This window comes from Hippoglossus hippoglossus, chromosome 5 (assembly GCF_009819705.1).
Source record: "Hippoglossus hippoglossus isolate fHipHip1 chromosome 5, fHipHip1.pri, whole genome shotgun sequence".
NCBI classification, from domain to species: domain Eukaryota; kingdom Metazoa; phylum Chordata; class Actinopteri; order Pleuronectiformes; family Pleuronectidae; genus Hippoglossus; species Hippoglossus hippoglossus.
In genome coordinates, this window is record NC_047155.1 from 23,346,520 (window position 1) to 23,359,815 (window position 13,296).

The 13,296-nt window shown below is 40.5% G+C and overlaps 2 protein-coding genes across 4 annotated transcripts in view; one reads left to right on the plus strand and one right to left on the minus strand.

The window, feature by feature from the left end:
- The first annotated feature begins 999 nt into the window (after positions 1-999).
- Positions 1,000-10,971, plus strand: top1l (DNA topoisomerase I, like). The gene is made up of 21 exons (XM_034584691.1): positions 1,000-1,154; positions 1,612-1,636; positions 3,575-3,671; positions 3,812-3,926; positions 4,495-4,547; positions 4,641-4,724; positions 4,855-4,924; positions 5,122-5,213; positions 5,356-5,471; positions 5,576-5,697; positions 5,788-5,910; positions 6,462-6,649; positions 6,734-6,878; positions 7,778-7,921; positions 8,107-8,292; positions 8,372-8,440; positions 8,553-8,667; positions 8,796-8,923; positions 9,195-9,289; positions 9,376-9,525; positions 9,661-10,971. The coding sequence occupies exons 1-21, from the start codon at positions 1,122-1,124 to the stop codon at positions 9,761-9,763; spliced, it is 2,253 nt and encodes a 750-aa protein (XP_034440582.1). The 5' UTR covers positions 1,000-1,121; the 3' UTR covers positions 9,764-10,971.
- Positions 10,972-11,694: 723 nt separating this feature from the next.
- si:ch211-232b12.5 (zinc fingers and homeoboxes protein 3) overlaps positions 11,695-13,296 on the minus strand; it is a 46,342-nt gene continuing 44,740 nt past the window's right edge. For all 3 annotated transcript variants that reach the window (XM_034584697.1, XM_034584694.1, XM_034584696.1), the window contains exon 3: positions 11,695-13,230. In XM_034584697.1, coding sequence (XP_034440588.1) covers positions 13,197-13,230 — 34 coding nt within the window. In that variant the 3' untranslated portion in view covers positions 11,695-13,196. The remainder of the gene's footprint in view (positions 13,231-13,296) is intronic.

Genomic DNA, 13,296 nt, shown 5'->3' on the forward strand with positions numbered 1-13,296 from the left:
CTAACTATAAGCTTTATCAAAAAGGAAGGTTTTAAGCCTACTCTTAAACGTACAGATGGTGTCTGCCTCCCGAATTGAAAGTGGGAGATGATTCCACAGGAGAGGAGCTTGATAGCTGAAAGCTCTGGCTCCTACTCTACTTTTAGAGACTTTAGGGACGACAAGTAAGCCTGAATTCTGGGAGCGCAGTGCTCTAGTGGGTTGATAAGGTACTAACAGCTCTTTAAGGTATAAGGAGAATTTTAAATTCTATTCTAGATTTAACCGGAAGCCAGTGTAGCGAAGCTAATACTGGAGAAATGAGCGTTATTCTAACTTAACTTGACATATATGTGAATATTTACTAATTATGTCTGTAATTTGTTTTCAGCTTTGCCATTTGATAACCTATGAAGTTAACATTGATATGCAAAATCACTAAATCACAAAAGAATGAGTGAGGTCAAAGAAACATGTAACAGAAAAGACAAATCTCCAACATGATGATGATACTGATTGTTGATATTTGATATTATTAATAATTAAAGTACACAAAGCTACTTCTTCATAAGATAAGATAAGATAAGATAAGATAATCCTTTATTAGTCCTACAGTGGGTAAATGTGCAACGTTACAGCAGCAAGTCAAAAATCAGTAAAGTAATCATAAGTAGCATGCAATACTTGTAACTGAAGGGAGATATACAACAATAGAAATGGAATAAAAACTAATATATACAGTGTTAACATAATATGTACAGAGTGAACATAGCTAATGGATTGCACATAAGCCATTGGATTTCACAGACAGAAACAACAAACTGATAATCAAGTGGAGGAGTGAGCCTGGATCACAGTGTTCTCGTGCTCCATGTGTACCCTGCCTCAGTCAGCACAGTGTGTATGTGTGTGTGTGAGAGTGTGTGAGTGTCAGGGCCTGAGCAGCAGCAACACGTTTTGTCGAGAGGAGGAGCCACGCTGCTCTCTACCATTTAAACTGAGGCGCATGCGCACTAGTGTATATTTCAGACTTACTCTTACACAACTGGGTCTTTTCTTCATTCTGCCTGCTTCACTCGCCGGTGTGTGCTGTGGCTCCACGTTTCTCTTTTTTAATTTCTCCACCAGACAACTCGTTGGAAATGAGTGGGGACCATTACCACAACGAGGACCAGGTAACGTGGAGTGGGTTTTGCGGTGTCATCGCTGCTGCTTCTCGGACTCGGTCCCTGGCCACCGTTGAATTTGTTTGGTTTTGACAGGGTAACTTGCTAACTGTGAATAGTATCTCCTAGCGCACATCTTGTTGTCAACAGCGACTTGACAAGTGTCCCCATTTTTTTCTTTGTGATGACGCGGATAGCTGCGATCTAGTTAGCCTCCAGTTTAGTGTCGTTGGCGAAGGAAAAGTGGGTTAACGCTGCATGTGAACTGGTGTTAGCTGCAGCTAATGCTAGCCGTAGCGGCTCCGGTGTTAGCCGCTCAGCCATATTCCCATCCAGAGTAGCACGTTAGCCGAGCTAGCGGGCTACATAGCAAACTGTCGCTTTGCTGCTCCGCAAGTTCAAAGTTAGTTAGCCGGCTAGTTAGCTACTACGGAATGTAACATTCATCTGTGTTTTTGTTTTTCAGATTGACTGTGGCTCTCGAGTCAATGGTAAGTTCATTAGTGTCAGATAACAGATTAAAATGACTGTTTTCCTCCCGGTCCGACTTGTTTTTACTGTTCTAATGCAACGTTACGATAGTTCTCAGCAGAGGACAGAAATGGCGTCCAGAGACTAAGTCCTCTGTCTCACTCACAAGCGCCTATTGTTCAAAAGGGAGGTGTTGTTGGAGCTTTTCCGCAAACAATTTTCTCGATTGGAGTCAATAATGCCACACACGTTGAGGTGTTTTATCAGTTTATCGCCTCAGATGGTCTTGTTGGTCCGCTTTTAACACCGCATTTCCCACCTGAAAGTGAGGGTTTGGGGGTTGAGGACTTAGTCTCTGCGCCATTTTCTTTTTCGGTGTAGCGGCCTGACTGTGCTGCGAGCTGAACCCAGGCTGGGAAGTGCAGATGGCTGTGTGTGGAGGAGCAATGCGAAGGCACAGGGCTTCATTGGTTTCCCATGTGGTGGCCCATGAGAGAATAGATTTTTATAAAGGCGATCTAATGTTATTTTTGTTTTATTTTGCCAATAGAAACCTAGCACTCCCATGGTAGGGGAAAGTACAGCGTTTTAAAGTTGAATCCACGTTTCAGTAGCCATCATCACATTGCATTAAATTGTGTATTGGATGATCTTGACAACATTTAAAGTTAAAAGTGAGTTTTCTAGTTTTTTTTTCATCACAATTATAACCTGTCTGACCTGAATCTAGACATGCTAAACACCACTGGTAGACATATAGGGAGAACGTTTTTAAAAAAAAAATCAGCTTCAGGACCATTTTTTCCTCCTGGCTGTCAGACAGAACAAACTCTTCGGTGCTTTGAGACCAGATATTTTACATCAGTATAAGATTATCCAGCAACCAAGCATGGTGGATTTATGGATACAAGCTTGGCTTTTCTCTGCACCCTTAATGCAAAAATCATCTAGACAACCATAACAGGCTATTTTTTGGTTTTCATCCTGAAGCTATGGGACACTTGTCTGAGGATCATAGAGCCTTGCCACCACTTTTATGATGTCAGTTTTGTTTCCTTTAGACTGGAGTAAAACAGCTTGGCCTTAACCGAATTGTGGGTCTATCATTTACTTTGTCACCACTATGAAGATGACCTTGCTAGAATTCAATATGCTCATCCATTTTAAAGGTACATGTTGTACTTGTGCATACATTAACTAACAATTGTTGTATTGCAGAGGTGTATTCTGAATTTGTATCACCCCGAAAGCTGACAGTAGGGTGGAGCTTTAGTCAAACGTCTGTCAGATATGTTTTACAGTTTATCAGTTATGTGACAGAGTTCAACAGCGTCTCGCTGTATTGAAATGTATCACGTCACAACTTGGTGTAGAGATCTTAGGGAACCACAGAAGTCAAATCGTCTTCTTGTAATAATTGGTCAGCAAAGATGGCTACTTTTACGGTGATGCCATGGACATGTGGGCGATATTTGTGTTTCACTGCCAGAGGCATATGGGCATCTTGTTTTTAAGGACCTGTTAGTTTATCACTATGTTCAGTGGTAAAGTTTTGGTGTTGACTCTTCATTTTTGCAATTGCTTTTTTATTTTCCATAAACATTCTGCTGTGACTCACAAATTAAAGAGAAAAAAAGCCTTGTTCACACGCATGTTTCAACCTGTCAGTTGTTTCATATTGTCTCAAACAATGAGGCTCATACAGGCAGTAGGAGGTGCTGTGCTACCCTGAATACATTTTCTGTTTACATGCTGTATGACATTCAAATTGTGGTGCACTTTGTTCGCCCCAGACACTTGCATATTGATTCATACTGCTCATACTTGGGCCATTAAGTACTTCTTGGTGCTAATGTAGACACATGTATTGTAATCCCAGCACCATTTACTCCTCTGTTGGATAAATTCATGTAATGCTTCGTGTGCTTTTGAAGAATGTAACCCTGTTCTCTTCTCAGACTCTCACAAGCATAAAGACAAGTACAAAGAGAAGGAACACAAACATAAGGACCACAAGAAGGATAAGGAGCGGGAGAAGGCAAAGCATGGCAACGGGTATGACGCGTGTCCTTCCAGACTGTTGTGTTGGTGTCTGCTTAGTGTGGACAAGACGTACCACTTGATTATTGTAGGATTTTTGGTTGTAGATGGTAGAAGCTGAAACATCCTGTGTCATGTGTTTCTTTAAATTATAGCGACTACAAGGACCCCTCTGACAAGAAACACAGAGACAAGGAAAAGATGAAGCACAAAGATGGCAGCACAGACAAATACAAGGACAAGCACAAGGAGAAGAGGAAGGAGGATAAGGTGAATTACTATGCAAAATTATTTGTGGGTGAACATCTAGTGACTTTTTTTGGGCTCACAATTATGATTTTTGTATTTCTCTGTCAAATCAGGCACTTCATGGCCCCTGACCTATTTAAAAACACGACCAAAATCTGTAAATTGTCTTAGTTTTCTTATTCTGTTACAATTTGCTAATATGTGCCATGAATCATGACATTAAATGTTCACGGGAACTCTCCATAATTTCAGGAGGTTTCCAGCAGCTAGACAGATGTGCTTGTATTTTAGAAGAATTGTTTTGGCATTGCTCTTGCTAAACTTAGGGGAAATTGTCTTCAAATAAGGTGAATCTTTAGGGCAGGGATGGGAGTAACAAAGATGCTCTAATTCTTTCCATCCAAACCAAGTATGTTTAGGCCTGCAAGCAAAATTAAGCACATGGCTTTAAGAACTAGCATTGATGATTTACCATTTAGTAACGATTGAACTGTCAATCTTTTCTGTTGACAAAGTTGTTTATGATCTCTTGTTACTTTTTCGCATTCAAGTTTTATTTCATTGACAACTGTGTGTAAACCCCTTTCAGATGAAGTCCCTTGATGGTAAAATAAAAAAGGAAAAAGAGAATGGCTTTGCCAGGTAAGTCTTTACTCTGAAGTGTCACATGTAGGCTATCAGCAGATACGTTTCACATGATACCATTTCTCATTTTGAGTGCTTTTTCTTTTGCAGCCCTCCACATGTGAAGTCTGAGCCCGAAGATAACTTTTACAACTCTCCTAAGTCTCTAAAAAGAGAACGGGATGATGATAACGAGTAAGTAGCCAATGCCATTCGACTTCTTACTTGTCTTTAACATCTATTTCATATCGTTAGGGAATCAATGTAGTTTTCTGTGACCTAAATTTGATCTATCAGATTCGAAATATGGGATGTTATTTTTCAGCGCTGAATTCAAGCCCAAGAAAATAAAGACCGAAAATGACAAGAAGGCCAAGAAAAGAAAACCAGTTGAGGTAAGCAAAGGCCACAACATCGTACAAACCTGCTGTTTGATGTAGACTTTCTGTAAACAAAGAAAAAAGCTCTTTGGCAGTTTTCTGCAGTATATTTTGAAAGGCACAATTAACCTGAAGAATTGGAGAGACTTGAGTCTGTGTTGATAAAGATATTTTCCCTGAGAGAACTCACTTGGTTTCTATTCCCTTCTTAGGACATCAAGTCCAAAAAGATAAAAAACAAAAAAGGAGAAGTGGCCGATGGGAAAAAGAAAGCAAAGAAAGAGCCAGAGGAGAAGTGGAAATGGTGAGTTGGCCAGCTGAACAATGCTTACATGATAGTTATCGGTGGTGGTGGGTCGTCTGTGGATATATTATGTGTTATTGTTGGCCTGTGAAATATTTTGTTTCTCTAGTAAATTCAAACTCCTTTATTTGGTTGATTCCAGGTGGGAAGAGGAGAGATACACAGATGGTGTCAAGTGGAGGTTTCTGGAACACAAAGGGCCGGTCTTTGCTCCACCATATGACCCTCTTCCTAGCAACGTCAAATTTCATTATGATGGTAAGAGTGGGTTTCTCACTAGAACTCTACTTTTAAATCACTTAAAGACTGTTCAGTATATCTACATGATGGCAGTTGTAAAACTTTGTTTTTGTATATTTTAGGTAAAGTCATGAAGCTCAGTCCAGAAGCAGAAGAGGTGGCCACATTCTTTGCAAAAATGCTCGACCATGAATACACAACGAAGGATATTTTCCGCAAAAACTTCTTCAAAGATTGGAGGAAGGTAGGAAAATAGACTTTTCTTGATAAACTTCTAGATGCCTTGTGAAAGATTTTTCAAAGATTGTTGTGACTGAGTGTAGTGTGATTACAGGAAATGAACTCAGAGGAAAAGAGTAAGATCACAGACCTGAAAAAGTGCGGCTTCAGTGAGATGAGCGAATACTTCAAGGCACAGTCTGAAGCCAGAAAGGCCAAGACGAAGGATGAGAAACTGGTCAGTTACTAAACTTTATTGTTTCCTTAATGAACTTGATCCAGGGTAAATGGTTAAATATTCAACTGCAAATTTTGTAGAAAATGCTGTGTACATTTTTTTTTTTTTCTCGGCTACCTCCTCTTTTACATGGAAACCTGCAGGAAACGTTGATGCTCTAAAGAAGTGGGACAGTTTCTACACACCGTGGTATATGGGGCATACCAAGAGCGAGGCAGTCCTATAAGCTTATAACACAACTTGCAACAGGGCCTCAAAAAACATCTCCAAGAAATGCTGTAGCAATGGGTGTTCTGAGGAAAATTATAAGTTTTTTTTTTTTTTTTTTTTTTTTTTTAGGGCAGGCAAACCTTTTCTTTTAGATGCCCAAATAAAAATTCAGAAACTAAATTGCCAAAATATGGGCACTTTAATTACTGTACCTGTGAGCTTTCCACACATTTTTTACCAGATGCATTAGGTTTTTCTGTCTCTTCATAGACATTCATGTTCAACTCTTCATGTTGATCCCATTAAGGAAAGATTCTGATGCTTTGTTTTTCTCCTTGTAGAAAATAAAGTTGGAGAACGAACGCCTCCTTCAGGAGTACGGCTTCTGCATCATGGACAACCACAGAGAACGTATTGCTAACTTTCGCATTGAGCCCCCGGGCCTGTTTCGTGGTCGTGGAGACCATCCAAAGATGGGCATGCTCAAACGTCGCATCAGGCCTCAAGACATCATTGTCAATTGCAGCAAGTGAGCGAAGGTTTGGTTTGTCAGTGCTGATGAATTGATGTTAAGGGAGCATAATGATTTAAATGTTAAATGTGCTCCTCACAGGGACTCCAAGCACCCTGAGCCTCCCTCGGGCAAAAGGTGGAAAGAGGTTCGTCATGACAACAAGGTGACATGGCTGGTGTCGTGGACGGAAAACATTCAAGGCTCGATCAAGTACATCATGCTAAACCCCAGCTCTAGGATCAAGGTAGGCTGAATTGTCTTACAAGAAGGTCTGGACCTGGTTTAACCCATTAAGACCTTAGGGCATGAAAGTGTTTATTTTTATTTTTAAATTGCCACTTACAACCTGAGGGTAACTTTTGATCGCCTAAATGTTTGACTTTCCTTGTCAATAGTTGCTGTTGCCCTAATCTAGGTATAACATAAAAAAAGAAACAACTCTGTCAAACTTGCTACGATTCTACTTTCCTCCTCCTTATCGAACTCATTTCTTGCAGACTGAGCCCTGGTCAGCAGGAACTCTGTTGCAATATCGCTCCCCTTGCTTAGATTGTCAGCCATTGTCTGAAACAATACTTTAAAAACTTTTTACATCTAAGAGCGCTGTAAGACGAGGTACATTCCCCTTAACGCGTTTCGCCTTTGCGACACGTATTTCAGCAAATCACTATGAATTTCATCAGTCACATGTCTTAAACGATGATATGGTCAAACCTGGTCTTATAGTTTGTGTGTGTATATTTAAACATATGTCGCATCAGGTCTTAATGGGTTAAAGTGAGTCTTGGCTCAATTCTTCAGTTTGGGTCAAACATTGATAGAACAGCATCTTTTTCTATCAGCATCATCTATATAGAGTTTGTCTCATAGTGTGATGTTGGATCTTTTCAAGACATTAATATTCTGAAAGTTTTTTTTCTCATCTGGATTGTAAAAACTGAGCGCATGTAATTTTTCTCATTTCACAGTGTTAAAGGGAAAATGGCTACTTGCAGTAGGTTACTGAGCAGGGAACACTCTGTCCTGGGTCACAACCTACTAATTCCATTGGCGTTCCCTATGACTTTGACACACATGGCACAACATGGCCCCATATAATTATTAGTTTCTTTGTGTCTTGTCCATTGTGCCGTCTGCCTGCAGGGAGAGAAGGATTGGCAGAAGTATGAAACAGCCCGTCGGCTGAAGAAAATCGTGGACCGCATCAGGAACCAGTACCGTGAAGACTGGAAGTCCAAGGAGATGAGGATCAGACAAAGGGCTGTAGCTCTCTACTTCATCGACAAGGTGAGGCGGATTGCTACTGACATTGTCCTGAGAGTGTGTGTAGCTGGAGGTAGTTAATGTAGTGTAATTACTTTTTAACAATGACTGTTACCAGCAAGTGGGGTTTAGAGTGCTTAAACACTGGCTGCAGTCAGGGTAATGTCTTTATAAGCCGGCTTTAATCCATCTGTCCTGATGTGCTCTAGCTGGCCCTGAGAGCAGGAAATGAGAAGGAGGAAGGAGAGACGGCCGACACTGTGGGCTGCTGTTCCCTGAGAGTCGAACACATCAAACTCTACCCAGAGAATGATGGTCAGGAGTTTGTTGTGGAGTTTGACTTCCTGGGTAAAGACTCCATCCGCTACTACAACAAAGTCCCTGTGGAGAAAAGGGTAAGGACCCTAAAGCAGTGCTCTCAATTTAAGTGTGCCAACTTTGCCTATGTATTCATGTTTGTTCTGCCTCTTATAGGTATTTAAGAACCTTCAGTTGTTTATGGAGAACAAGGAGCCTGATGATGACCTGTTTGATCGCCTGAACGTAAGCAAAACAACACCTTCACTGTCGCAAACATTCCAAATACAGGATTGACCTATACCAGCTGTAACACCAGTTTTATTGTACAATGATTGCTCTCATGGTTTGTCTTCAGACTTCTATTCTGAACAAGCACCTTCAGGAGCTGATGGATGGTCTGACAGCCAAAGTTTTCCGTACCTACAACGCTTCAATCACCCTGCAGCAGCAGTTGAAGCAGCTCACAAATGGTATGTGTCTACCTACAGATCTACAACCATTTTTCTCATTATCAGTCGAGACAGTACTTGGATAAAAAGCCTATTTCGGTCATATTGCAAACATCATTAACTGACAACCGATTCTATTCTGACTCTAGCGGATGAGAACGTTCCAGCCAAGATCCTGTCCTACAACAGGGCCAACAGGGCTGTGGCCATCCTGTGTAACCATCAAAGAGCTCCACCGAAGACCTTTGAGAAGTCCATGCAGAACCTGCAGACTAAGGTGAGGAAGTGGTGTTTGAATACTGCAGGTCAGCTTTTGCAAACAATTATTTTCCCAGTAACTGTTACAGACAAGATTGCAAATACAGTGTATTTCATCACCGTACAGTTCACGTAATCGTTATGGGAAATCAGATGGTTCACTTGCAAGAGCTTGGTGGATATTTACATTGATGTTTTAATGAGTCCTCCAATTTTCACACATATGTCACACAAGAATGGTTAAAATAGATTATTATTGTTATCAACTATCAATTTTGGTTTCTTCGTAGATTGATGCTAAAAGGGACCAGCTTTGTGACGCTAGGAGAGAACTGAAAAGTGCCAAGGCTGATGCCAAAGTACGGAGAGACGAAAAATCCAAAAAGTGAGTATGGAAGGCTTTGTTCAGATTGATAGTTTACCTCTGGTCAGCCATGTGTTAAAACGCATGTGCTTCTCGTCCATCTGTAGGAGTGTGGAGACAAAGAAGAAGGCGGTTGAGAGGATAGAGGAGCAGCTGATGAAGCTGGAGGTGCAGGCGACGGATCGTGAAGAGAACAAGCAGATCGCCCTCGGCACATCCAAGCTCAACTATCTGGACCCTCGCATCTCTGTGGCTTGGTAAGATATTTATTTATGTCTTTACATAATATTTCACAAATTATTTGGTTATCGAAGCATCACTCTCTCTTCCAATGATTTTGTTGGGGACAGCGATGCACATGTAATAAATTTCTGTCTGCTTTTGTCTCCTAGGTGTAAGAAATGGAGCATTCCCATCGAGAAAATCTACAACAAAACCCAGCGGGAGAAGTTTGCCTGGGCCATCGACATGGCAGAAGATGACTTTGAATTTTAAATCCAGTTTGTGGTTTTAACTGATACACTTTTTATTTTGTTTTTAATCGGATACTTGTTTTATTTTTTTTAGCTTAACTGAATTTTGCTCACTGGCCAGACCTGGCAAAGAATTTCAGAAAGTCTGAGCAGAAAAAACAACGGCGACATGGTAAGACGAGAAGATGAGGCCATAATGAAATTGGCAGGAGGGTGTTGTGGGTACTCTAAACATCTGATCTGAGATCAGGCTACAAGGCTGAACTATAACCACAGCTGAGCAAAGGCACAGGCATAGTCTCAGTAATCTGAAGACCCTTTTACCTTTGTCAATGCTTGAACTTTGAACGGTGTGGTCCTATAGCTACTGTATTAAGCAAAAAGAAAAAATGCTTTGTATCATTATTTTCTTTGTTCACTTGCTCTGTATTTTAGCCCTTCCATGTATTATTAATGAATTCTATATTTTGATAGACAAAGTTAAATCAAATGAATTCCTTAAATACACCCCACGCGCCTTTCGAGGAGATGTGAGCTTGACTTTTGAGGTGTGTGCGTGCATGTGTGTATGAGGGACTCGACCATGGAAGCTGTCTGTTTCGGTGACTATTTTAAACTGGACTATGTTGAATTGTTCAACATGAAAGAGGATGTATGGGCAGGCGAAGGGGGAATACTGCAACCATGTCAATATTTACTTAAGCAAACAGAATGTGAATATTTTGTTTTACATCCTCTATCAGGGACTTCTTTTTCAGTGTAAATGTGAACCAATCATTTGTATCCTTTTGAGTTGCAAGCATCCTCTGAATCTCTGCCTAGCCCTGTCTACATCTGGTTTTAACTTAATTTAACAATTGTTCCAAGGAAAAAAAACATGCATTTGTTACTTGAAGATAATGTATTTAAAGTTGGTAAATCAAGTGTTTTTCTTCAGGAAGGGTAAGTGAGGGACAAACTTTGCCAAAAAAAAAAATTCTCCATCTGTTACAATTTTAGACATCTTTTTTAATTATGTAAAGGTCGAGGATAAGGTAATGTAACATTTAATGTGAATTATCAGTTCATTTTATTCCACTCTGCTCCACTTATGATAGGAAAGTTGATGTAAGTAGCTGTAAAGTCAACAGCCTATTCCTGTTATACTTTTATTGTCATAGCCTTTGATCATGTTTGAGTTTTATTCTCATTGTAGGTTTAAAAATGAATAAAATCCTACAGGTAAACATACGGTGTATTTGCAAGTGTTTTTCTCATTCATACCATTAGGTCCCTGTGTGTTTCTGCCTTATTATTCTAGTGTTTTGCTCAGTGTTAATTCTGTGGCCCCTCTCCCCGACCAGAGGCCCCATGTAGCACAGCAGCCTGTTGGTTTTGGACCAGCAGCTGTGGTGGATGGTCCTGCCAGAGTTGCAGCGTCCTAATATTTGTTTCATCAAACAAATTTGATCACTTATCACAAGAAGAGCTGAAGCTTTCTCTGAAACTCCTCAGCCTTTTGGCACATCACGTTCAGGCTTTACCAATATTAAAAACAAACAATTTGAAGAGTTAAATCTTTTAAATTAAACAAACCTCGAAAGAATTTTTTTTTTCTGTCCTCCATTGAAAAATAATCTGGTGCGATTGGTGGTGCCCATAACGTACGTTTTTCATGGAATGCTGAAGTTAGCCACCATCTGTATTTATGCTCGAGACCAAGTAACTCGCCATACATCATGAAGACAAAATAAATTCTGGAAGGATTGCCTGCCATGGAAATTGACTGACAAATGTTCCTCCCGGGGTCAGTGCTACTTGTACTGCCTGCTTCTCACCAGCAGGTGATGCTGTATGCATTTCTCCAGTGCATGTTAGTCCCTCATTCATCACACTGAGTAGTTTGAATGGCATACATGGAACAATGCAAGTTCTCTCCTGGTGCAAGGTGCTCATCAAATAATGAGGCGTCAGTGCTTGGTGAGTATTCAGTTTATTCTGTAAAGATTCAGAAGTGTAGAAAGGATGATACAACAGTGCTTTATGATCAGACTATTTCATAAAAGTTTCTTTTTAAGTGATCATAACACCGTAAGTCCAGATTCCATTTATCTCAAACCAAAATAAATTTGTAACATTCGACACAAGTGCATACACTGCTGGTAGGAGATCAACCTCCAATTTCACTTTGGATGGTATAGCACCGTTCATTAGCTATTAGCAGCTTGACAAAGATGCAGCTTAATAGGATTCATGTAGTGACTGTATGTTTATATAAACACAAGAAAATTCAGAGGAGAGCAAAGATCTCCTCATTTGGCTCTCTAGCTAGCACAATATCTCACTCTGTCATTGTCTAGGGATCAAATTGATAATTTTGCATTAAACATTTTTGCCAGTAACAATATTTGATACAATTACAGCTTAAAGTTAAACATCTCCAAGTGTACAGAAAGCAGCACAAGATTTTTTTTTTCACAGATATAGACCAACAGTGACCATCGATGCACTGGCATGTTTTTTTTTTTTCTTTCTTTTTGTTTTTTTTTCAGGACAGCACAGTAGCTGGAAAGCAAGGTGATGGACAGACAGGTCATATAAACACATGGACAGAGCTGAGTAAGGCAACGTTAGCGTGACAGGCTTCTCTCTGTTCAGTTTGCAGGGCAGTGTAGTGTATTGATCTCGACAAAGCCGTCAATACCTTTTAATGTGGGGCAGTGTGATTTTTCTAGCATTGCTGTCTTCATTAGTGCATTGTACAGTATATAGTCTCTTGCGTGTAGCTGAACTGCAACGTGACACCGACATTAATACAGATCTAAATAAAACATGTTTGATTGCATCTGGACTTACAGTGACTATAGAAGAGTAATAGAATTGAAAAAAACAGATAACGGAAAAAGTAAAATTCAAGGCAGTGCTGAAGTACTGGTTGCTAAAAAAGTAAAAAATATCACAAAGCCAACAATAACATTTCCTCGACACATCTTTAGTTTGTCCAGTCAGTACAAACCCTCTCGTATAGTGCAGTTTCAATCATATATATATATTTTCCCCCTCTGACCCAAAATATCATTCGGCCCTATCCTATCCTATCTTTGCTCATTCAAGTCAGTTTTCCAGTCAGTGTGCGTCTTCTCTCGCTCGTTTTCTTTGATCCCTCGTACTGACCTCATTGTGCACCCTCCCCACACAACCACAAAGAAGCATGAAAGGCTTAAACATCACAGAACTCAAAAGGTGAGAAGTTCTTTCTTTTTGACGATAGCAGGAAGTGATGGCAGATGGAAGAGAAGGCGTAGGAGGAGGAGGGGGGGTATTCACAGTTACAGTCAGAGTCCAACGGTCCAGCTACAATCACATCTGCTGTCATTATGAACACTCTATTTTCTTTTTTTTTACACCACGGCCAGGGGAGCGAGCCAACCTTTAAAACATTGTGTTCCTCTGGCGAACTCTGGGCCCCGGCATCATCACACCTCCAGCAGCTCCATCCTCAGACGATCCCTGATCAGCAAACACACACACACACACAAGAGAGAGGCAGCACTGTAAAAAGACGCCTGCGTATGG

Excerpts from the sequence above, each read along its gene's own strand:
- top1l (XM_034584691.1), top strand. The coding sequence starts at position 1,122 with ATGAGTGGGGACCATTACCACAACGAGGACCAG. Across the intron at positions 5,911-6,461 it reads AGACGAAGGATGAGAAACTG|AAAATAAAGTTGGAGAACGA; the intron begins GTCAGTTACTAA and ends TTCTCCTTGTAG. Across the intron at positions 9,526-9,660 it reads CCTCGCATCTCTGTGGCTTG|GTGTAAGAAATGGAGCATTC; the intron begins GTAAGATATTTA and ends TTTGTCTCCTAG.